At 43.6% G+C, this 23,555-nt stretch overlaps 1 protein-coding gene across 3 annotated transcripts in view; it reads left to right on the forward strand.

Moving 5' to 3' along the window:
• LOC146190484 (cell adhesion molecule Dscam1-like) overlaps positions 1-23,555 on the forward strand; it is a 221,164-nt gene that overhangs the window by 147,522 nt on the left and 50,087 nt on the right. For all 3 annotated transcript variants that reach the window (XM_084600901.1, XM_084600900.1, XM_084600902.1), the window contains 6 exons: positions 10,179-10,340; positions 11,843-11,998; positions 13,538-13,840; positions 18,122-18,439; positions 19,813-19,958; positions 23,195-23,456. In XM_084600901.1, the coding sequence (XP_084457027.1) occupies positions 10,179-10,340; positions 11,843-11,998; positions 13,538-13,840; positions 18,122-18,439; positions 19,813-19,958; positions 23,195-23,456 (1,347 nt within the window). The remainder of the gene's footprint in view (positions 1-10,178; positions 10,341-11,842; positions 11,999-13,537; positions 13,841-18,121; positions 18,440-19,812; positions 19,959-23,194; positions 23,457-23,555) is intronic.

A 23,555-nucleotide genomic window follows, 5' to 3' on the forward strand; every position in this document is an offset into this window, starting at 1 on the left:
GGCCATCCTACAAGCTCTCAGTCGGCCAAATGTAGGCAAAAAGACTTAAGGAGACATTAGGTTTAGGCATATTGGTGATTCATTTTTAAGCGAGAAATTGAGCGGGAATGGACGCATGTATATGTGCCAGCCTATCTTACTAACTACAGTGCAGAAATTCAGATCTGTTCAGTTTTCTTCCTCCCCTGGCCCCCTTTCATGCTAGCCAGAAGGGGAATTTGACATAACGCAACGACCCAAAATGGGAAAATGTTGGGACATTGGGGCCGCCCTAAAGGAGGCAACCGACATGGTGCGAGCGCATGCTCTTAACGGTCTTTACCAGCTTTTCTTCAGAATGGGAGTCAGCGTTCATTCGACTCCAACCCGATAGACCCTCAGCTATCTCTGTGAACAAAACTCGATGGAACATCCATACCAGAAGTCTAAAACATCAGAATCTTATGCCTATACATTTCCAACAATTGTGTGAGTGGGACGGGAGTTTCTAAAATATTTGAGGAGTGAGGAAGGCCGACGCGCGACTGCTCGTAAAAGTCTTCTGCCCCAGTAAAATAATGTTCGTGTTGCTTTAGCTCGACTTCTTGCTACAGAACGGGACCGTATAGATTGCATGATATGCAGCGCTGCTATCGAAATGCGCATTACTAAATCTGTAGCCGAATTTCTCAAGCCGGTGTCCAAAATACTTCATACAAGGTAACTGAAGCTCACTTTATTCAGCCAGTGCTACCGGCTTTCCCGAAGCCCAAGGGGCAATCATTAGGGACGGCCCTCATGATTAACCGACAATCGCACTTCTTTCAAATTAGCAATACCGTCTGACATCTCGCAATCACTCTTTCATTCAACAGAATCTTAGTATATGTAATAGTTGATAACAGTTTTTTGTTAAATATAGAGCAAATAAAGACATGAACGACACAGATGTAGACGGGACTGAGTCTAACTTGCCACATTAATATAAAAAAAAAACTACTGATTCGGATATATTGGAGCCGAATAGCCACTATCAGATGGTGATTACACTCAAAAGAGGGAACAGTTAGGAGAAACATGCATGGAAAATATAAAAAGGCGGCGCCGGGGGGACAAACTAGCAAAAGGAAGACGAAATCTATGCATGGTGCTCAAAATTTAATCAATATAAAAGCGAAACTAATTCTTTCTACTCACTACCTCAACTCATTAATTCATATATTTAACGCGGTCACACAAACCTGACTTTACTGATAGCTACTGAAGCTTCGCTAATAAACCCACCATAAAATATGCGAGGCTCAAACTTTTGCAGACGTGGGGGCCCGCTCTACTTGGCTAATAGCCGGATGATGAATTCAGTCTGGTGCATTGAACCGCAGAAGTCACCAGGGCCCAAGGGTTCAGCCGCGAGAGCCCACCTTATTCCCTCTCCAATGTGCGAAACAACCCAGTCAGCTCTACTTTCTTTATAGGGACAAGAAACGTTTTTATTGCGCCCCCTGTATGGTCATCTGCCAGCAGCATCGAATTTATCCCCACGGTCTTTCTTCTCGCATCCGCCCATTTAACTTGCAGCGCCCCTGCTACGCTTGCCTTCTCTTGGAATCCACTGTTGTTACCTTCGAAAGCCATTGGTTATCCGCCCTTCGCATTATATGTCATGCCTGTGGCTATTTCTTACTGATTTCTAGGGCAGATGTAACTGCGTCGAGAGGAAAGAAGGGGCCGTCAAGTGGCATTGCAGGCAACTGAAAAGGATCAAAAAGATTTTGAAATAACGATAAGGCGAAGTCAGAGAAAAATGAGCCTTTATAACACTGCCTAGGGACAAGCGTCCTGGGTTCCCTCACTTTTTTGTTTCGTGGACACCTCTAACTTGTAAGTATAGCCCACCTATTTCGGGTTACCTATATTTGGTGATGTGTCCTCTTAGCCACAATTAGGTAGGCATTGTGTTTTCAAAGTATTACATACGTTTCGCCGCCCAATATTTAAAATGTTTCTTTCGGTATCTCCACTGAATATAGTACTTTTATTGGTCACCACAGGCGCCCAATTCGAGCATCGCGATGGCAGATAGCGCAGACGTATATCAGTTTTCGCGGGCTTAACTTGCGCCTGTTATCAACGACTAAAACTGCTTATTTTCGGAAACTTCCCAGAAAGCAAACAAAAAATGCAGCAGAAATAAGATTTCCCTAAGATAAGATAAGAGAAGGATCTTAAGTGCACCTTTAAAGCATGAATCAAAAATTGAAATCATGCTTTCCTCAGTGGCTTCTTCCAACATTTCAGTATGCGCTCACGGTGCAAATATTGGGTAATATTCAGTTTTACTGAAGAACGAAGATAATCTGTGCGGAGCTGGAAGACGCATAAGGGAGTAACTAGATGAAATTGTGGCTAAAATTGCTGCAGCATTTCAATATCTAATGCTATACAAATTACATGATAGCTGCAGCTGCACTTCCATAGTAGTCGAGAATTACTATTTAGGGCTACGTACAATGAACAGCATAACACACATATATGCAACCATCCTGCACGGCCTATTTCAAAAACCCGCTCTCTTGAACCTAGGATCTCATACCTATATGTCTAGTTTGCGGTTGACCTCGAACAGCAAGAAAAAAATTTACAATGCTGGACAGAATGGTGAGTCGTCGCTTTTCAGCTTAATATGTATAGCTTTCTCCTCTAGGAATGTCTGTAGTTATTTTTGCTCTATTTCTACATTTATGATGTTCGAAAATCAATCAGCTGTCTTCTTTCTATTGTCCCCGTCTGCTTTTTCATATAGTACGAATCACAATAGAATGTGTTTAAAGAACTGAAGCAACATCCATTCATCTGTTCTTTTTTTTCTTCTCAATATTTCTGATCAGACGCCGATTTCTGAGTTCCTCCCTGCATTCTATTCAGCAATCGAATGTCATAGCGATGCCCCAATCGCAGATACCGCCACGTTCGCCAGCTCCCATAAGACGCTGCATCTCTCACGAAGCTGCGCTGGACATCGTTTCAGTGTGCAGCCAAAGAGAATAAAGTACCCACGTGTTCCGCTAGCAAGTATGCTGTGTGTGCCGCTGCCGCGGATGTCGGCCGGTCAGTCCAGTGAGGCGGGAGTGTTCCCTTATTTCGCTGAGATTTATAGCGTCGTAAAGCGAGGCTATCACGGAAGCGGGAGTTTATTTGACCACCGCCACCGTGCCTCCCGCTATGGGACGCTTGGGACAGGTCCCGTCGCTGGACACCCTCGATCCCCTTCTTCTTGCCACCTCTCCCTTCTCTTCGCCTTTTCGTACTCTCTCTACTGCTACCATAGTGGAGTCCACAAACGTGTCTTGTTCTTCAAGGCTTTGTGAGAGAATGGTAGAGGCGACAGCACTGAAAAGTAAGCAGCAAAGCAGGAAGCCGAGCGGAGAGTATGTGAGGATGTGTTCTATGAAAGCGCCCTGGCGCTGAGCTGTTCAGCGCCGCCGGCCAGTCCGGCGAACAATGAAGAGTGATGGCCGCTTCGGTCGAACCCGGTTGGCTAAATGAAAGACTTTCGCCCCGGCGGATATTACGCTGCTCTGACTCCCTGTGAGCAATTCCTTCTCTTTGTATTCCTCTCCCATGTACATAGCTCGCGTGTGAGGTCAGTACGTGGCAACGCTGTTTAGAAAGGCAGCAAAAACATGAAGAGACATCCGTGGATATACGCCTGCTTAGCTTCAACGCGCGAATTTTTATTCAATTTTATTTTTATCAGTGCCCACCATTTTTTTTTCCAACCTTATGACCTTCTCTCCTCCATCTAGAATCTATCATCTGATACTCTTTCTGTTTTCGATTAATTCGCTGGTCATTTGTTAGGCCTTTTATTCGCGTCTATTTCGACGGGAAACAGGCCGGCACTGGGCTCTTTTTTTACAATATATTCTTAGTTTTGTTTTTCACGGAGCTTTCCTTCATTGGTTTGGCTTGGTTTGGTTTGGCTTACTAACTTTAACCTCTCAAAGCAACTCTGGCTATGCGATAGACCGTAATGCAGGACCCCGGAATTTTTTGACCACCTGGGGTTTTTTAACGTGAACTGACATCGCACGGCACACGGACGCTTGGCTTCTTCGCCTCAATTGTGAAGCGGCTGCCATGGCCGGGATTCTTTTTCTGTTAGAGCTCGTATGATCCTGCAGGCTCTCGGGAATCTGTTGTGCACACCAACACCAGTTATATAATTCATTGGTGTAAGTGAAATACATGTGCGACATGGCGATATTATTTATTTTCTAACTTGCAACGTGATTTAACAAAATTTTAGGTGCAACTTGAGGTGCTGTAATTTGGCTTTTTTTCGTTCACAGCTCCCACAGTACGGCCAATGATTACTCAAGACCTTCTCTTTAATCTCTGACTCGAAGGCTGTGGGATCAGAGCGAGGCAGTTAAAAAGGTTAAGGTGAGCTGAGGAAGAAACACAACGCTAAAATACTACAAGTAGTGGTAGGGGGGGTGAACTAGAATTCGACAAGTAGCCGTCGGTGTTGGACGGCGTGGGAGTGGGAAGGAAGTAAAGCGCAAAAGGCGCACTTCCTTAAACCTCTAGTGGAAGGTCTATGAAATAGCGCTCGTGCTAAACCGCTGCCAATTAATAGCACATAAATGCGATATAAAATTCAAGCTTGGATGGCATGCTACAAGAGCACCCCCTGTGAGAGTTCATAGAAGTAGATGTTGCGCTGGAGCCGCGGTTCATCAGAGCGAACAGAGGAATGTGCAGAAAAATATAGATTCCAGGAACAGGCTGGCTGCTATAGCAAACATGGAAGGGACAGATATAGAATCTTGTAATAAATATTACAATATCCTTTATTGCTATTTGTATTTTGAAAAGTATTGACATAAAATTTAAAGACACAGAAATGCAGTAATACTTCTAACGCAGAAATTTTACTTCTCACTGGCAGACGAAATTTTTTCTTCATTTATTACTTTTTATATTTTGTACAATCAAAAAGGAAATAATAGCTTCCAAAATGTATTTAGTATAAAGCAAGAAAGATGAATTACAAGGACATAGCGGACTTGCAGAAAAATCTATTTTTTTCACGGTGTCTTGTGAAATGGCAGTGGAGACAGGGGAGGTAAGGCAGAGGTCGTGCATTTACTTAATGGTGATGATAATAGCTTTATTGGTGACGATGATGAGTAGCAAAAAACATAACGAAGCTTCTGGGGTTACCGGGGTTAAACCGTAACAATTTTTTTTTTTTTTGCTAGACTGTGTGAGCAGGCACATAATGCCCATTCAAAAGAAGATTTGCGGACTGGAAGATTTTAATTATGCTGTTTTCCACGTGTTGTTTCATTAAACTGCGTACATTTTTCATAGGCAGGTATTTCTCTGGACAGAAAGTTCACTTTGACAACTTACAAAAAGCACATTTGAGCTACTTTTATGGTTACGTTCCAGGAGATCATGTTCCTTTTTTTTTTCTTAACTTCAGCGGTCAAAAATTACAAACTCCTTTTTTCTCACCGCAGAAAATCATCTTTATGTTCTACCAATGCCGTGTGTGCTGAAGCTTCTATTACAACACAGTAATTTAATTCTTGCCTTGATAGCCCGTTTCCACTTCTCTTTGAGCGAACCTCAAGTCGGTGCAAAAGTTTCAGCATCTTGATAATTTTATGATGATAATTTTTTTATTATTTTTGCATTGCCTTTGTGTTATATTTTGTGCGCGAAGCTTGCGTCTTATGATGTTTTTAAAGGAATGCAATTGGTCCTGGCATGGCTATGTTGCAAGCGCACCATGAGTAATGCGTGGGGCCATCCGCCGGAATTTTTCTCACGTCCTGCGTAGTCACATTGAGGCCCGTCAGATCTCTGGCGGGAATGGGCTCGCCGCAAATATAGAGCAGTTCCTAATAAATCACCCTGTTCAAAGGAAGGGTAGCCGGTTCAAACATGACTATTTTATATTCCTTCTTTTTCTTCACTACCTTTGACATCGCTCTGCGCCTTTGCAAGCTCCCCAGTATTTGTGGGCGTTACACCAGCGTCCTCCGTACATAATTACTAAGTTCATGTGCCTGTCTGCCGGTGAATCTTTCGTCATCAAACGTTGGGGAAGATACAACGACGTGACAAAAAGCAGTTCGAGCACTGTATTTTATGTAGATTGGTGTTTTGCCTCTTCCTGGCACCTGACCGCATTCAATAATTGGTACAACCGCAAGCAAAACTAACTCACTGCGCTTGTGCTGTCGTTCTTTGGAATCAATTAGTAAGTTATCGGTTTCATAACAATGCTGGATTGGCTGCAGCCATTCGAACTTTGTGGCTGCTAAAATTGCAACAATTCATTGATGTAATCATGTGTCTGGATTGATTTACAATAGCAACGGCAGGAAGGTGCGGCAGTGTATTGTAGGAAAAAGAAATCGTTAAGTATAGCAGTTCTACAGAAGAAGCACTGCTAAACGAGTCTTATATTTGACTTCACTTAGACTTCGCTTCAAGTGGCATAAAATGTTTAAACTTACGTCGCAACTTCTTATCCTGTGTGCTTTCCTCATTTTGTCTAATCTTATGCTGAAGTAGGTACGAAACCAAATGCGGTTTTAATATTCCCTTGTAAGAAAATATCACTTTTCAACATCGCTTCACTCTTGCACGAAAATTGCGTACCGTTCTCACTGCTTCTAAATAAGTTTCAATGCCTGCCAATAAGTGTACTTGTTGATTTGTAGAGTTGTCCCAAATTGACTCAGGCTATGAGAGACGCCGTAGTGCAGGGATCCGCAAAGTTCGACCACCTGGGGTTCTTTAACGTGCACTGAAATCGCACAGGACACGGGCGCCTTGCTTTTCGCCTGTATTGAGAAACGGCCGCCGAGGTTGGGATACAATACCGCATCCTTGGGCGCTGAAATCGAGCACTTTAACCACTGCGCCCCCGTGGCGGGGTTAAGTGTACTGCTGTACTTGTGTACAAAAATAAACGCTTCGAATCAGCCCTGAATTTCAAATCTTCGGATGTTACGATAACACTATGGCGTAAATTGTCTCTATGAAGTAATTATCAACTAAAAAATACTCCCAATTGTGATATTTTTCATTGCAAACGCATTTTGACCTCGCTCTTTTTGCTTCTCTAAGTTGGAACTGAATACATGACGTTCATCAAGATTAAACCTCAACCGAGCGTTTATATTCGCATATTCTTAGCATATCCTGCAAAAAGTGTGACTAATATTGCTATAACTTTTAAACTCAAGAGGCCGGAAAAAGTACCATTGACAGTTTGAATCCAAGCCGACACCTTGCACACAATGAGCAAAACCATTGAATAAGATTCAAAAAACGACTACCGTCTTCTACGCCAGATATACCTTCGCTACATACTGCAGATTGTTCTTTGTAGGCATTCGGGGAAATTATGACTATAAAAAATAGTCACGGTGTGTCACGCAGCTGAACGGAAAGTGACATAATTTGACAACATAGCTCTGCATTGGAACAGTTCCCCATTGCTTTCGTCCAAAAATGTTGAAAATAAACACTTAAATATGCTAATATAATCCAAACGCTTTCAAAACTGGTTGTATTGTCTCCTCTATCATACACCTTCAGCCTCACTATACTTGAGAGCTTGATGGCTATTGTGAAGGCACCTTAATCTATGAAAACACCGAGAAACCTAGAGACCTTTTTGTTTTCGATGCTGTAATTATAAAAAAAAAATTCTCACAAATTAGCCCTCATCATCAAAGGCACTTAAAAGGAGAAATTATTTACACATTGCAAAAAAGAAAAAGGTGCGATTCGTTGCGACGCTGTTCACATTGCCCCAATGTCTGGCGTTGATGTTGTCGTGGTCTGTTTCTCTTGAAGCAAAGAAGAAAATTCGAATACTTTAACATAGCAGATAGGGTCAAAAGTCAATTATCGCTTTTGTCGTGTCTTACCATTTTGTGCTTTAAATTAGTACCTAAACGAAGGGTTAGATTCATAATCCATCCCGATTGTCAATAAACATCTGTTAGAAAATACATTGCGCGATGCTGAGCACAGGTATCGTAGGTCCTGTAAGTCATAAATGCAAATCGCTGCCTGTCGATTTTCTTTGTTAATGAACGAAGGTTTAGTGCAAATACGAAGCGACAAAAAAATTCGAACTGTTACGAAGAGGCCTATTCTTTATGGCGGTCACTTGGCTCATGATTAGCAGCGCTCACTTTTATGGCGTGATGGACAGCTTACATTTTTCAGTTTATATATCCTTATTATTGCTGCATTTCTGCACGGGCACCTAAGCGCCAGTATGATTTCCACATCCTATTTTACTGAATGAATTGGGTCTACCTAAATAAATTTATCTTCATGAGCCGTCCGGCGTTCTTATTTTGTACTTAATCAGTGGTTTAAAGCCATGAACAGGTCTCTGTACTTCCCAGTAGAGTATGTAGAAAGTTGCGAACGCAGGCGATAGTATCTTATTATGTTAGTTTCGTTTCGTGCATATCTGTTTAAAACTGCTTTTTTTTTACACAATGCTGGTCCGAAAATCTAGCTCTCTCCCATCACACTATAGATTGCATGGGCAGTAATAACATTTAGCTTACGTAAGCTCTCTGGGAGACAGTGATAATAAATATCAAGGCCTTTCGAGCTAGTTTGGTTCTCCGCACACATTGGGGACGTCTCCGCATTTCACCAACCTCAACGAGGTCGCTCACTCCCTCGCACGTGGTCTTGCAAACCGCGCCGAGAGAGCCAGGGTAAAGAAAGGTGGAGATAGAGGCTGTCGAACTTCAATTATTTTCTACCTGGCCCGCCGGACCTTCTCTCCGCATAGCAGCAGACTATGTACAGCTCAGGCAGCCACCTGGAGGAAGTTACAGCCACGTACCGAAACCCGCTGCACTATAATAGGATTTACAATGCAATATATAACACCAACACTTGCAAAGTCGGCCAGAAATACATAGCCACACTTAAACGCACAGCATGGGAGTGTAAGGTACTGTTCTCTGTTCCTTAAGAATAAAGAATATAGGTTGATAAAAAAACAGTGTACGTGTGTAGGCAGAAAAAGTAAAAAGAAGTTTCCCTGTGTCGATGCATTTTGGTGGGGGGGGGGGGGGAGGAGGCTGTTGGTTGAGCTTGTAAACGGGTCTCATCACGTGGGTGTAACGCGCTCATACGCATGTGTCGTTTGGCTTCTTGATCCTGGGTTTACCACTTTCCAATAAAACTTCTTAGTCCAGCGCTGTCCTGTGTACTCCTTCTTCTTGTGTTCCGTTTTGTTCGCTGGCTGCATTATGCTTGAAGGTACATGTGAGATGTGTTAATCCCTAACCCCTATGGTCGAGGTGGTTCGCCACTCTGCACAGCTCCAGCCTTAACGGCCAACTCAGGGCCGTCCAGCAGGCCTCGAGGCGGCGAAGAGACAAAATCCCGCCGGTCCCACGTGGGCAACCTAGGCCCGGTCAAGCTAAAGCCTACGGGACACTAAATAAAAATATTATTCACTCACTCACTCCTTATCAAGACATATATGTGATGAGGATGAGTTGCTGTTTATATTTATCATTTGCAACATCAAAAGTAATGTACTGGGCAATCTATTATTCTTTAACGAGGCTGACCATCATGGGAAGTAAAACTGAGTAGCTGTATGTGTTTTTTTTTTCTTATAACCAAGGGACATTTTGACTGACAATGACACAGCAGTGCTTTTTATGCCAGCGGGGAAAGGCCAGACAAGACGGACTGAGTAGCGGGCTGAGTAGCGGACTGAGTAGCGGACTGAGTAGCGGACTGAGTAGCGCTGCTTCAAGATAAGTGCGTTGCCAGGAACGTTACAAGATGTTACTGCCGTATCCGAAGAAGCATCCCTACCACCAAATTTTACTGTGAAGTTTCCGATTATGTGCAAAAAAAATTAGGCTGTTATATTAATTGATGTTCTTCCTGCAATTACACCTTGTTCTTAACACTCGACGTGCCAAGTTTCTCATCTAATAGCGAGTACCCGCTATCAACTGAGGAGATAAAGTAGCGCGAATAGAACGAAAATGAAGAAAAAACGGGACAAACATGTCGTCGTGCGGTATCATTGAAATTATATGCCTAACTCATATCTGCCAACTAAGGTCGAAAAGGTTGGTTTTAACTTTTTTTTTTTTCGACCTTTCTTTCAGTGGTGCAGCAGCAGTACGAGATACGCGTCTACGACGACTTCGTCATCCGCATGAACACCGGCGTGCTGAGGTGCCACGTGCCCACCCACGTCAAAGAGTACGTCATTGTGACGTCATGGGTCCGCAGCGATGGATTTATCATCTCTGTTCAAGCCATACCTGGTGCGTCGGATTCTTAATTTCCCAGAAACCTCATAAACAGCGAAAACACAACTTAGTTACGACTCACTGATATTGCTAAAATGCAATACGTTCAAAGAGAGGCTGTGCAGAAGTGTGAGTTAGCTAGTGTAGTTTTATTGCATAGTATAGTATAGTATAGTATAGTATAGTATAGTATAGTATAGTATAGTATAGTATAGTATAGTATAGTATAGTATAGTATAGTATAGTATAGTATAGTATAGTATGCGACTTAGAACTCAAAAAAGGAACTACATAGAGGACTCATAACGTGCACAAATTCAGGATAAGTTTCTCTAAGTGCATCCGTATGGGTAGCAGGGAAAATCAAAATTAGTCTCTTTTTCTTGCTCATAAAGGGCTGTTTCAAAAAATGCTTAAACCGCTATAATACATATGTAATTAGGCTAAAGCGGAGGAAAATCATCTGTACTTAAAATGCTACTTTTTCCTGCTAGGACAATAGTATATATTTACATTCGCTTCCGCGATATTCGTTTGCTACTACCATATCAATGCATATCATGTAAATAAAAGCATGACTTATTATTCAGATCTAAGGGGGTCCTCATGATAACAGCACGAATTCCACCTGAAATTGGGACATGAATGCGCTTAGCAACGACGGGAAAGTTTCAGTAAAAACTGAGATAATCATGTAATAAGGGCACAATAGGCACACCAAATCGGACAGAAATTGCAGGTTTTATATCAACTGAACCAAAAAAAAAGAAAAAGAAAACGCTTTGTTCGCCGCAGTTTTGAAATCCATAACTAGCTTTCTGCCGCGAAAAGTAGCAGTGTCGCTTTTCCCGTTTAAAGCTATTATGAAGTAAAGAAAGTAGAGAAAGAAGAAATTATCGCACATATTTATTTTGCCCCTTCGCTGCATTTTCATTAGTTTCTATTTTATCAATAAATAGCGATGAGAGATTAAGCGCGATGGCAGCATTCGTTGGTACCCATCGCTCAATTCGAAACATTGGGACAATAATGTACAGTTGTTATTTTCTGAAAGCATGCATAAAAATAGATCCTTGGACATCGCGCGCCGAAAAAAAAAAAAAAAAGGCGAGCGCTTCTATTGACACATTGCATTATCAGCACATCACCCGCCCATGCTCTTGATTGCTTGTGTACTTTGTTGTGGCCTAATTTTTCGCTTCCTTTATTTTTCTCCTCTTAATGTTCAGCAAAATTGGGCGCCAGTCCTTCGGTATGACCACATAATATTAAAGTAAATGTCACCCATCATAAACCGCAAACGCGCCACAGAACACCGGTCGTGAACCCAGAGATGACATCTACGGGCTCTTCAAGCGCGACTTATCGATCGCTGCGGTCGCAGTGCCGCTTGCGTTCCTGGTGCCTTCCAAAGAGCGCGACGAGGAAAGGCTATAAATAAGCTGTGAATACTTTCACCTCGTACCACTTTTTTTTTTTTTCACTTCGCTGGTTTCTCTCTGCTTCGCTGTATGTAGATGAGAATTCCAAGTACGTGGCGTTCACTACGGGAGAACTCCATGTGCGGCGTGCGGGGCCCGAGGACAGCCACCACTCGTTCCAGTGCCAGACCAAGGACACGCTCACCGGTGCAGTCGCGAGCAGCATCACGGCTGGGAAGCTAGTAATCACCGGTTCGTCATTCATTCATTCATTCATTCATTCATTCATTCATTCATTCATTCATTCATTCATTCATTCATTCATTCATTTCCTTAGTGCTCTGCTAGCTTGTGTCTTAAAATCATTCCTCACAAAAAAAGCGCTCTTGAAGCTAGCGTGGATTGTAGAACCTGCTAGGAAACATCAAAAATATTCTACAAACTCAATAAACATCCAGTCGCCCTTATCACTTTCTCAGCTACAAGATTATAACTTCCGCATGCTAGGTGCACATGCCGTTGCTCTGCTGATATTTAGGGAACGGCTTATCAGGGTCCCTCAACAGCCACGCAGCTCACGAACTTCATTGTCAGCGGCATCTTCGGCTCAGGCCTTTCTTCCGCCACTCGTTCCTGCCTCTAGCAATTACACGGTTCCTGCAGCTAATCCTTCAAGAGGCACCATTTTTCTCTGACTAGATAATTGGCTGTAACATAATTACTCTGCTATACCGCCTGACAGCGCTAAAAGCTTTTCCCAGAGAATAAAACAATTCATTGTAGAGGTTTGCACGAAAGAAAGCAGGGTTCACATTCTTTTTTCTAATGGTTTTCATGCTTAGCTCTTCGGAAATGGCAGCTATTGTATATCCAACTGATAATTACTACTAGCGCGCTTTCTGTTGTAAAAATATTTTTGTATAAAGGAAGCGTAGTTTCAGTTTGATCAGAATGACATCGTCAGTTTAATTCTGTGTGAAAGCATTCCCTCTAATTCTGCATGAAAAAACCGTAAAGTCAGGCCAAAACACGTCAAGACATTTTCTTTCTATCGTTGCAGAATACCTGCGCATTTCCTCCAAGTTTCATCACTCCCTCTATTTTATATGTCCTTCTGCTTTCACAAGAAGTACTCAGGAATGGAGGAATCTCAGGGAGACCAGTAGTTAAACTGGTGAAAACGAGAATACCTCAGGTTCCCTAAACTGCCGGACGCATTGCCAGAGTGCTTTCTCAATTTGTTTAGCGAGGTCTGGTTAAGGAAAAGATACCCCGGTACGGATGCTTAGGCAGAATGCCCACTTCTGTGACATCCATAATCATAATAATCATGCCCTTTTTAGGATTCTTGACGAACAGAGAGCCCTCCTTTACTTTTCATTTTCCCCTTACTCAGTGTGGAGCAGCAGGCTAGGCTTTCTTTACCGCCGACCGACCGCTCCACTTTTTTCCTTTCAATAAATAACTTGCTCTCTATAGCTAAATCAAGGGCACACAAAACGGCTTTTGCACCCTTCTGAACTGCTTGTTCCTTGGGACGGAGAAGTTGCACTTTGTGGAGACAAGCATATGCGTGGGAAGCCCGTCCCTTTACTGAGGAAAGTTTTTCCAATACAATTGAGGACAATCGTAGCCGGTGTGCTATACGTCCATTCATAATGCCAGTGAATTTATATTTTGCTCTAATAACGAAAGATCTGTGTTGGTTTCTCTTTAGAACTTAAATGTGTCTCCCAGTTCAGGCACAGTGGCTGCTGAAAGCCACTCCCTCGTATTTATTTCCACTCGCAGAGCCTCACTCGAGCATCCCAGCCAAGGTCATCCACTGGAGCCGGCAAGTAGAAGGCCCTCAAGGCTCGGCACTGTTCGTGCCCTGCGAGGCCCAGGGCCACCCGCAGCCCTCGTACCGCTGGTACCGTCAGTACGGGGCCCGGCTGCGGCCGCTGCTGCCACTCACCGAGCCGGGCATCGTGCTCGTTGGGGGCACGCTCGTCCTTCGTCGGGCGTCGGTGCAAGATAGCGCCACCTACGTGTGCGTGATCAGCAACGGAGCAGGTGCTGAGGAGAAGAACGAGATGCAGGTCCTCGTCACCGGTGAGTGGTGGAGATTGCGGAGATGGCTCATGGAGAAGCGGGAACATTTGATGAGGTATTGTTTTATGCGTTAGAGTTCTCGTCTCTTCGAAACCGCGTTGCCATCAGTAATGATATTACCACATTGGTCTTTGCCGCGGTGATATCACGAAGATGACGTTAACATGAAGAACCATGTACAGCTCTCCATCCACAGGAAGTCAAATCCCTAAAGGGCCCTATAATTACCTGATTTTGTTTTAGATATTGATGACGTCCAAAGACCACGAAGGACCTATCACCATGGACCACCCGCTAGAATTAAGTTAAAAATTACTCATTTTTGTCCACAAAAAAAAAAAAGCAGATGTTGGGTAAGGCCGTCCCTACACCAAATCCCCCAACTGTTAGGGGCCCAATTTCTTAAACGGTCGAGATAGAACTAGTGTCATTGAGATCACATGACAGTAAATGAACATCATAGGATGCCGCCGAGACGAGCCAAACTCAGTAAAATGGCCCGCTAGCCGAAACTTTTCAAAACCTTCCTCAACCATTGGTGGTCGTGGGGTGACGTATAGAAGAACGCAGAGAAGAAACTGGGGCCGCCGCAGAAATGAATTAGAGCTGAGAAATGGAATTTCATCGTAATCCCTCCTCAGGGGCCTAAAGGGGCCTCGTGATTCGTTTTTCTATTCTTGATCAGCGTGGGTAGAATTTATTGAAAGTGAAGTGTTGCTGTTCAAGCTGCGCCGACAAAGCAATCAAGTTCACACTCGTAAACCCAACAAGGTACCTCGACTGAGGACTAATTGAATTCCACGGTAACCCCAACAAACGCCATATTCACGTATGGTTGCTCTATCGCGTATTGAGCTCGCGATGCTAATTACCATGGCTTCTTATATGAACTCCTTCATGGAGACATTTATTGGTATGATGGGTGTGATTTAAATATAATTTATTGTTTGTCGAATGCCGCAAAAGCGACTATGATCAATGCATGGACTTTAGCAGCATGATCACAGTAAGCGTTTTGCTTGGTACACCTCCGTTGTGAGGAAAGTTCGTGGCATAATGTCCTCAGTCAGGTATAATGGGCGCACTCGAGTGCTCCTTCGTAAGATGACAAATCTGATTCAAAACAGACAAAGGACGCCAAGTGTTTATTGTTGTTCATCTTCGAAATAAGCCTCATATCGGCAACTGTCCGGTTGAGATAACTTGCCAGACCGCACTACCAGCGTTGCAGTAGCCGGGACGCCTGTGTTTCGGGCTGATGTCACATAACTTTCACAGCGGTTCTAGCCGCCTCTGCCGCTGAGAATTTCGGCATTGTGCACTCTTATATAACGTGCGATCTTTGGCTTTCTGGCTGGCGTTAAACTCGCAGCGGCAGAGGTGGTAAGAAGCGCTGTGAAGGTTATGTGAAATGAGCCGGAAAGACAGGCGAGCCAGGTACTGCAAAATTGGTGGTCAAGTCTGGCACGAGTTTAAGTTACGTCAACCGCAACGCTGCCCTCGTATGTACGTCAAGTGATCGTACGCGAAGGTGAGGTCAGCAGTCCTGATTAAATGACTCCTTCTCGAGGTTCGCGCTTGTGAAGCCATGTGCGTTCATAAATTGTTTCGTCGCCGCAACATTTTATTGTGCTCATTCTTTCTTGTAACAAAGAAGTTATATTCCTCAGCTTTCGTTAATGTACCTTGAATAAGAATCGCTTTACTGAGTTCCCCACACGTACCTACTCGTCATTGTAGATTTTAAAACTATTCAAGCTATTCATGAATTGTTTTGCACCATTTAAATGTAACTATCATCTACACTTTTTTGGTGCTACAAATCTAAATTAAGGACTGTTTGCAGTAAACATTGCTAGGCTAAAACTGTTTTCGAAACGGCGATTACCTAACGCAATGCTTAGTTGAACGAGGACTGAAAGCTGGCAAACCCCACTATGCGCTCGTTGGCCCCAAGCTCATGCGAGCAAATGGACAGTATGAGTTCAGTGTTGGTCCCCTAGCTCGAGCGACGATAGCCGGCCAAGCTTCCATAATTTCACTTTACTTTCACTTCTTTGTTTCTCTTTCAAGAATTAAAGAAGGAACTGTGACAAAAGGCGGTTCGGCCTGACGAGGTCACAGTTTCCCTATACAGTGCACAGCAGCCCGCAACATGGAAAACAAATGCTAATAGAGCTTTACGGCAAACGTGATAATTAAATATACTGGAGTAAAAACAGCAAAGAAATTACTCAAGAACATGACGTACACTTTAGTCTCAAAACGAAACAACAACACAAGGCAAAAAAAAAAAAACACTGAAAAAATTGGTACAGTAACATGACATGATAAAAATTTGCTTTTGCTAAGTACAAAACCAAACGAAAACAATTATTCCAGGTCAGAGACTATCAACTGCTTTTTTATGCCTTTTTTAAATGCGCGTTTAGAGAGATAGAACATGGAACATTGGGATGGGCTATTGAGAACAGTTGGAATCTGGTAATTAAGTTTCTGTTTACCGTAATTTTTCCTTGATTTTAGGGCAAGGTTTCTGTGTTGTCTGAGAGGGTATTTACTACGAAGTCAGTTAGGAGAGACGGAGAACAACCTATTGCTATGGTTATGTAGTAACAAGCGGTTTGTCTAGCCTCCGTTAGCTGTAAGTAGATTATGTTTTCGGTATAGAGGTGATGATAATTTTCCGACAAGTTGATAAGTTGCCTATGCCTACCAGATATCCCTGACCATTCTTTAGTCGATGAGGGATAGAAGAGTTTATGAGGGATAGAGGGCCTTACACGAGAGAAACAGCATAGATCGCATGGTTATGGCACGGAGGGTGAATAAAAGTAGTTTGCTGCCTTCGCTCATTACTGAGAAATCAGGCCGCTCACCAACTGAGTTGAAGTAAATGAGCTTAGGCAGAAAATCGATCGCCTGTTGGAAAGGATGCCGCGCTTGTACAGGAGAAGCAGGAAATGGGTGGCTTAATTAATTTTGTCGCTCTTGTAATTAATGGCCCGCCACCGAAACTGGATGTGGTCCCCTGCGAGTGAGGCGTCCAGAGCAAAAGGAGAGGTACAAGAAGCTGATATAAAAAAATAAGAATAAAAAGTTAATTGGAGCAGCTTGGGCACTCGCTCCAGAGCAGCGAAAATAAAAAGGAGGAAAGAAATTAGGAATAACGAAAAATAAATGGCGAGGATAATTTGACAATTTAGGCGGTAAACAGACAAAGTCCTCATTGATGTATTTATTTACTGCAGTTTTTCTTGAGCCTCGGTTAGAACAAAATGGCGCATTGCTTCAATGTGCTAAACGAAATAAATGAACAAATACGCATGGCCAGCTATGCCATGAGTTTATTTGTTCGGGATGAGAAGCTTCTTCAGCGCGTCCTGATAACGAAAGTCGAAACAGCAAAGAAAATCATGCAATATATTACACGCTCCTTAAACGTACTGGTCCAGGGAAAAAAGGTAGGGGATGATGAGAGCTAAATATAATAAGCTGATCAACAATGCGGCAACAATGCAACTCTCCAAGCTTTTTGTTCTTTATTTTTTTGCTGTTCTTTCTAGCAGCAACAAAGACACTTTGCACCATTTTTTGTTGAGAATTGCAACCTTATCTGTGGATATCGTATACTGCTTACCCAAGAACGCTATTGCTTTAAAGATGCCTAAATTGGTAAGGAAATAATGTGAAAATTCACTATATGTACCTTAAGTTACAATTCTAGGGTAGGATGAGAGAAATAAGATGGCTACACATCATGTAACATCATCATGGAACTAAACAAGGGAAATCCAGGCCAACGTTTCGGGACATGCCTTCGTCCAGGCCTCAGACGAAGATATGTCTCTTTGTCAAAACTTTGGCTCGGCTTGCGAACTGAGGCTCCTCCTCAACCCTCTTTCAGGGCGTTTTCACACTACGTTGCCATCTTCTTTCTCTCGTTATACCCATGGATCCTCAACAACGGAAGATGACGACGGAACAAGGTGGGCCTCCTGTTCTTTCGCCCAGACGAAAGCAAGTCGCCTTGTCAAAACGTTGGTTCGGCTTGTAATCCTAGACTTCCCATCTACCTTTGCTCTGTGCTCTTTCATATGAAGTCACAATTTCTAGATATCATAATGCAGAAATCACTTTTTAAAAAGAGTTAAACGCTTTTTGAGAAAGGAAAATTGTGCTACCTATAGTTCTTGGCACTGCTACAACGCCGAAAATAGATGTGAGGACTCCCACTATTTGCGAACACTTCTCGTGCTTGCGTTATCTGTCTATCTGCAGAGCCCCTGGAGGTACAAATGTGGACCAGGACACGTGAGGTCCGGTCCGGGGAGTCAGTGACATTAAACTGCAGCGTGTCTGGATTTCCTGTGCGCACGGTCACGTGGTCAAAAGATGGCCGTCCAATCAGCGGTGGCCCAGGAGCGGGGGCCACAGCGACTAGCAGCAGTGGATCTACACTATTTCGGCGCGTGATTATGCTGAACCGCTACGCACTCCGCATCCAGGCGGCACAGAGCGGTGACTCGGGCGTGTACCAATGCCACGCAGCCAATGAAAAAGATTCGGCGCAAGCCCACGTCTACGTCCACGTCAAGTGTACGTAAGCGCCCATTTCTCTCTTACCAGCAGTGCCAAGTAGCTTATGGATTAAGCCTTCGCCTTGCATCAGAACTTGCAGTTTTAATTTCAAAAGGCCGCGGGTACTCAGTGAAACTTCAGCGCGACCAAGATTTTCCTAGCCTGGTGCTTGGCCTGTGTACGATAATTAGAAAAAATAATCTTGAACAGATAGGCAAGGCAAAATGGCTGGTCTTCAACGTCGTTAGGCCAAAATGACCTCATTCCATCAAGAAAACATTCAATGTCGTGTAGTTATGGCTACCATTCACAGTACAGTAGCATTAAGTATTATAAGCAAGTTAATGTACAACAATGATAACTGAAGTCCTTTTTTTTTAATTTTTCGCGGTTTGTACGATTTTTTCCATACTCTGCGTGATCATGCTTCCAAGTGGCTTTTTTTTTTTTTTCACTGTCTGTGAAACAGTCACACTTACAGATTTGGACTTGCATGCGCTAGTGCCCGCGAGTTGATATTTTGAACTGACATTCGTACGACGTTGCGCACAAAAGGTAATCAGTAAACAAAATGGTGTGCTGAGTCCAGGGCCAGAGACTGGCATCTTAACCCGCGGTAAGTTAAGCTGTGGTCGTAGCTTCGTGAACTCATGTCGCGGCCAGTGATACTGATCTGGCATCGTCAGTGCCGCTTGGAATCAAAGTCGTGGTGATTGAATGTTTAATTTTATTAGTGCTGTCACGTGCTATGTGATGGCAGGCTCCATGACAGCCACTCGAAGTCTGTACTTGGACGCCGGCGTAACTTCAGCGGCGTTTTGCCCCAAATTGTGTTCACTTACTGTCGCATACAATTGCGACCAGCGTTATAAAAATCAGCATCGTTTAAGGGGAGCTTGGTACTGTCACCTCCCAGGGAAAGGTGATAAATAATGCCTGACAGCAGCCACTCCCGATGACACGGAGGATTCCTTTTGACGTAACTGGATCTTTCCAGAATTTTTTTGCTTGTTTGCGAGCAGCAGGACGGCCCAATAGGCGTAACCTAGTGTTTATCGCAAAAACAGTACTCATGAATGAGCGCTTCTATTCTCGTCGTCGGAGCTGGTCAGTGAATAAAATATTTCTAAAAAGACCGTCTAGAACCACAGCGAGTCGTTCTTATGCTTAAGCGGAGCGATTTCTCTTCTGTGGAAGCCGCCATGTTTTCTAGCAGAGTGAGAAAAAGCAAGGACAAAAACTTCCGATATTTCTTTTTCCAACTCGGTTTTGATTTTCTTAGTGTTTTCTTAGTTAGCCTGTGCGCACTGCGGAGCCGCTATTCCGCTAAGTGCCCGACAAGACAAGTACGCTGTACTAAACTCTCCAAAATCGGCGTCTTCGCTGTGCAGCCGAGCCGCCGGTCCTGGTGTCGCACTTTGATGATATTGTGGTCCGCCGAGATGAACCAGTGTCGCTAAGGTGCGCAGCAACCGGAACGCCACTTCCCCAGATCACTTGGTCCGTGTACGACGTCCAAGTTCAAGACTCAAGCCGTGTGAGTGAAGCTTCTTTCATGGGCTCTTGATTGTATCATTGCCATACCTGGTTATGTAGTTCATGGAGTTCCCTTTGAATATGTTCCTCCTTCCTGTGGACTAGAGGTGCAGGATTTCTTTGAAGTCAAAGCGCACATAAATTTTGAAAAGTGTTTTTTCTTAGGATAACAAAGATAAATCGAGAAGCCTTACACATCTCGGGGCTGGCAGGAATAAAAAACTTAGATATGAAACAATAGCTATAACAGTTTTATTACGTTTTAAGGACATGTGCTGGCCAGACAAGTACGGAAAGGATGCAACACAGCGCATAATGAAACGGAGCTTGTTTTGGGGCATGATATCTTTTCATGCCTTGCCTTGTCAGATGGAGGGGAGGGTGCACTGGGTGCAGCCCTCCTGTGAGGGTACAAACCTCAACCAACAACCATCATCATCCTACGGCAACCCCGGGCAAGGCCCCTCACACCACAGGGGTGGGGAGGTTTTTGTTTCGGGGAGCGGGCGTTATTCCAGCCATTTCATAATAAGGCAATGTGATCCACCGAAGAGAAGCTATATGCGGCTCAAAAGGAAATCCTTATGGCTTTCTCAGAAACTTTGAAGTTGAAAACATTCATCCTGATGCATGGTTCGAACTAGGAGCATTGGCTTGCCAGCGAATCAAGCGGTAAGATGAAAACCAGTTGATCAACAACTTGAAGTTAGAATAATGCTGGCTCAATGCTTAGGGGAATCTTGTAATGTGCGATATGTTTATATTAATTGAGCCACTGCTCATTGTCATCCAATAATAAGAAAAGATACTGCTGAAAAGGAAGGCTACACAGTTTTGTCACAATTTCCGTACGTTTAAATAATGCTTTTCTTTTCTCACATGAATATTGCTTAGGAGTCGAATTTCCACGTGCTTTAATTTTTTTTTTGTCTGGGAGAGAGAATGAGGAAGGGGAGGGGGGGGGGGGGGGTCCTGGCTGCCAGAAGTTCTCATGCCTTTGGAGAAAGTGGTAACCTCATTCATATCCAAGACAGCTAAAGAATGAAACCACCTTCCCGCTTTTATCGCATCCATTACAAACTGCGAGCTTTTCAAGAATGTTGTTAGTGGTTATAAATCCCATTCTGCAGTACCAATAATGTTTTTTTTTTTATTTTTGCTGTTATTTCTACCGACTCTTCAATGTGATGATTAAGCCCTCAAAGTAAATAAATAAATAGATATTCTAAATGAACAGCGTTTGTTAAGCCTCCGGCGCGTTCAGTCTTCTATTCAGTGACCTTGCGCCCTTTCACTACGATACACTGGGCAGCTGTCGTAGTGCAGTATGAGGAAACAAGAACATCAAAAGAGCCACTTTCGAAATTCATCCCTTTGCGTTCACAAGCCTTAGGCAGCACAACAAATTATTTTGAAGCCGTCCGAGGAGATTCATTTCCATTCTTTTTTTTTTTTTTTTTCAGGGATAAAACAAGAGCGAGTATCCTACATTATTTGTTCGTGCTCTGTCTGCATAGACTATGCTCTTTAAGACCAAAGTCTACATCTCCCAGAGAGCACTGAGTTCAGTGTAAATGTATAGGAAAGATGTTTTTTTTTTTTTTTTTTGCGAAAAGTGAAGAGCCCATGCAAGCAAAAATTTTCACGCGTTCTAGGGCCGAACCTGTGAAATTCATGGTCACGGAAACGATGCTTAGAACAAGGTATGGATTTTAAAGCGTAATTTTTCGGCGATCAGCTGTCTAGTAAGAGCTTCCAGATTTGAAAATAACGCTTAGGAAAGGGTGAAACAAAGAAAGCGTCTAGATCACAGACGAGCATGCGATATTATTTGTCTATCGTCGGTAAGGCAATCGCCATATAGTTATTAACACCAGCGAATGAGGTGATCATTTTATAGCGTAAGCATTAAGTGGCTATTTTTGAGGCATTTGTCACCAGAACATTGTTGGCAGGATCACGTCCAAATAAGGGGTGATAGGAAAGCTCGAATAGTAATTGTTGTTAATAGTGGATTAAAAAACTTTTCACCAGGGAAATAATTGTATATGTGGAGTCATTAGCTAATTAATTAGAACCAATTAGGTCAATCGGATGTATAAATAGCCAACCGGAGGATGAATCCAAAGTGATCACGTGATACCTCACTTCCGGTCTCGTGGTGCCCCTCTTCCGGTCATGTTAACTATGACGACGTCGGAATAGCGACGTAGTTATGGCAACGTCAAAATGCGACGTCACTGTGTCGCATCGAAGCGTGACGTCACAAGACGAGAAGTGAACGTGTTTCGTCATGAATGAGCCCGAAAAACCGGAAGTGGGCTTGTTTCGACATGACTGAGCCGAATAAGCGAGTGAAGGTAGTGAGAAAGTGCGTAAAACGTCTTTTAATCGAAGAAAAAAAATATTCGAGAGTACTGCAGAATCTTCAGTGGAGAAATGCGAAAGTCTGAGCGTTGCTGCTGCACACGGCACATCGCGCGCCCCACAACCAGCGCTCCGTGGAATGCATCAAAGATTACCGGCGTTCTATATTTGGTTTACAGGAACAGAAAGGCGCAGTACCTGTCACTCGCGAAATCTCGCTGTCACATCTCGCAGACAAATCTCGCCGACGCGAGATTTTCACCATAACCCTAGAAAGGATTTCGCCTTAAAAAATAAAAGATAAATCTCAGTTTGTGACAAAATGTCCTCAACGACGCAGGTGCTATCATAATTTCCGCAGTGTGAAATCTATCGTAGAGGGGAGTGCGATATACTCTGTGCAGCAGCAAACCGTTTTTTTTTTTCTTCTTTCACCCTTTAGAGGGACAGGGAGCACTTTGATAGCCTTCTGTTATGAGGTTTATGAAAAGTTTAGTTGTTCAGTTGTGAAAGCCTAACACCCGGCATAGCATTCAGTGTCATGGCAGCAACTGTAAAATCGTGAATATCACTACAGTATGATTGCTACTTGTTTCATTTATCTTCTTTTGTCATCTAGTTAACATTCATTTCTCCTTCAAATTTTTTATATTTCTCCTTTCTTCCTAGCAGGAATATTAGCAGAACATTGACAGGTATATTTAAGGGCTTTACTCCTTTTAATTTTCAATGATGCTCACTATTCTTCATTGCCTTCTTTTTTTCGTCCGGGAAGTGAGAATAGGTGAAGGCTTAGTTACGTAAAATTACAAATTTCGTTTTAATAATGTCTGGGCATACATGAGAGGGTTTGGGGCCGGGCGGCCGCAGGTTCGCGTGGGCGACTACGTGAGTCGCGACGGCTCTGTGATCAGCTTCGTGAACATCACACGGGTGCGGCCCGAGGACGGCGGCGCGTACCGCTGTGAGGCGTCCAACGAACACGGAGCGGACGCCCACTCGGGCCGCCTCAACGTGCTGGGCCCGCCCGCGGTGCACGCCATGCACAACCGCACCGTGGTTGCCGGCCGTAGGGCGGCGCTGCACTGCCCTTACTCCGGATACCCCGTCACCAGGGTGCTATGGAGGAAAGGTGAGGAAAAGGGTTACCGTCGAAGGAAAAAAAATGGAAAAGCGTACTCACGGAAAAAGATAAATGAATACGGTAGTCGATTTGCCGTGCACTCTAAAA

This window comes from Amblyomma maculatum, chromosome 4 (genome assembly GCF_055883805.1).
Source record: "Amblyomma maculatum isolate TAMU_Amacu chromosome 4, ASM5588380v1, whole genome shotgun sequence".
Lineage (NCBI taxonomy): Eukaryota > Metazoa > Arthropoda > Arachnida > Ixodida > Ixodidae > Amblyomma > Amblyomma maculatum.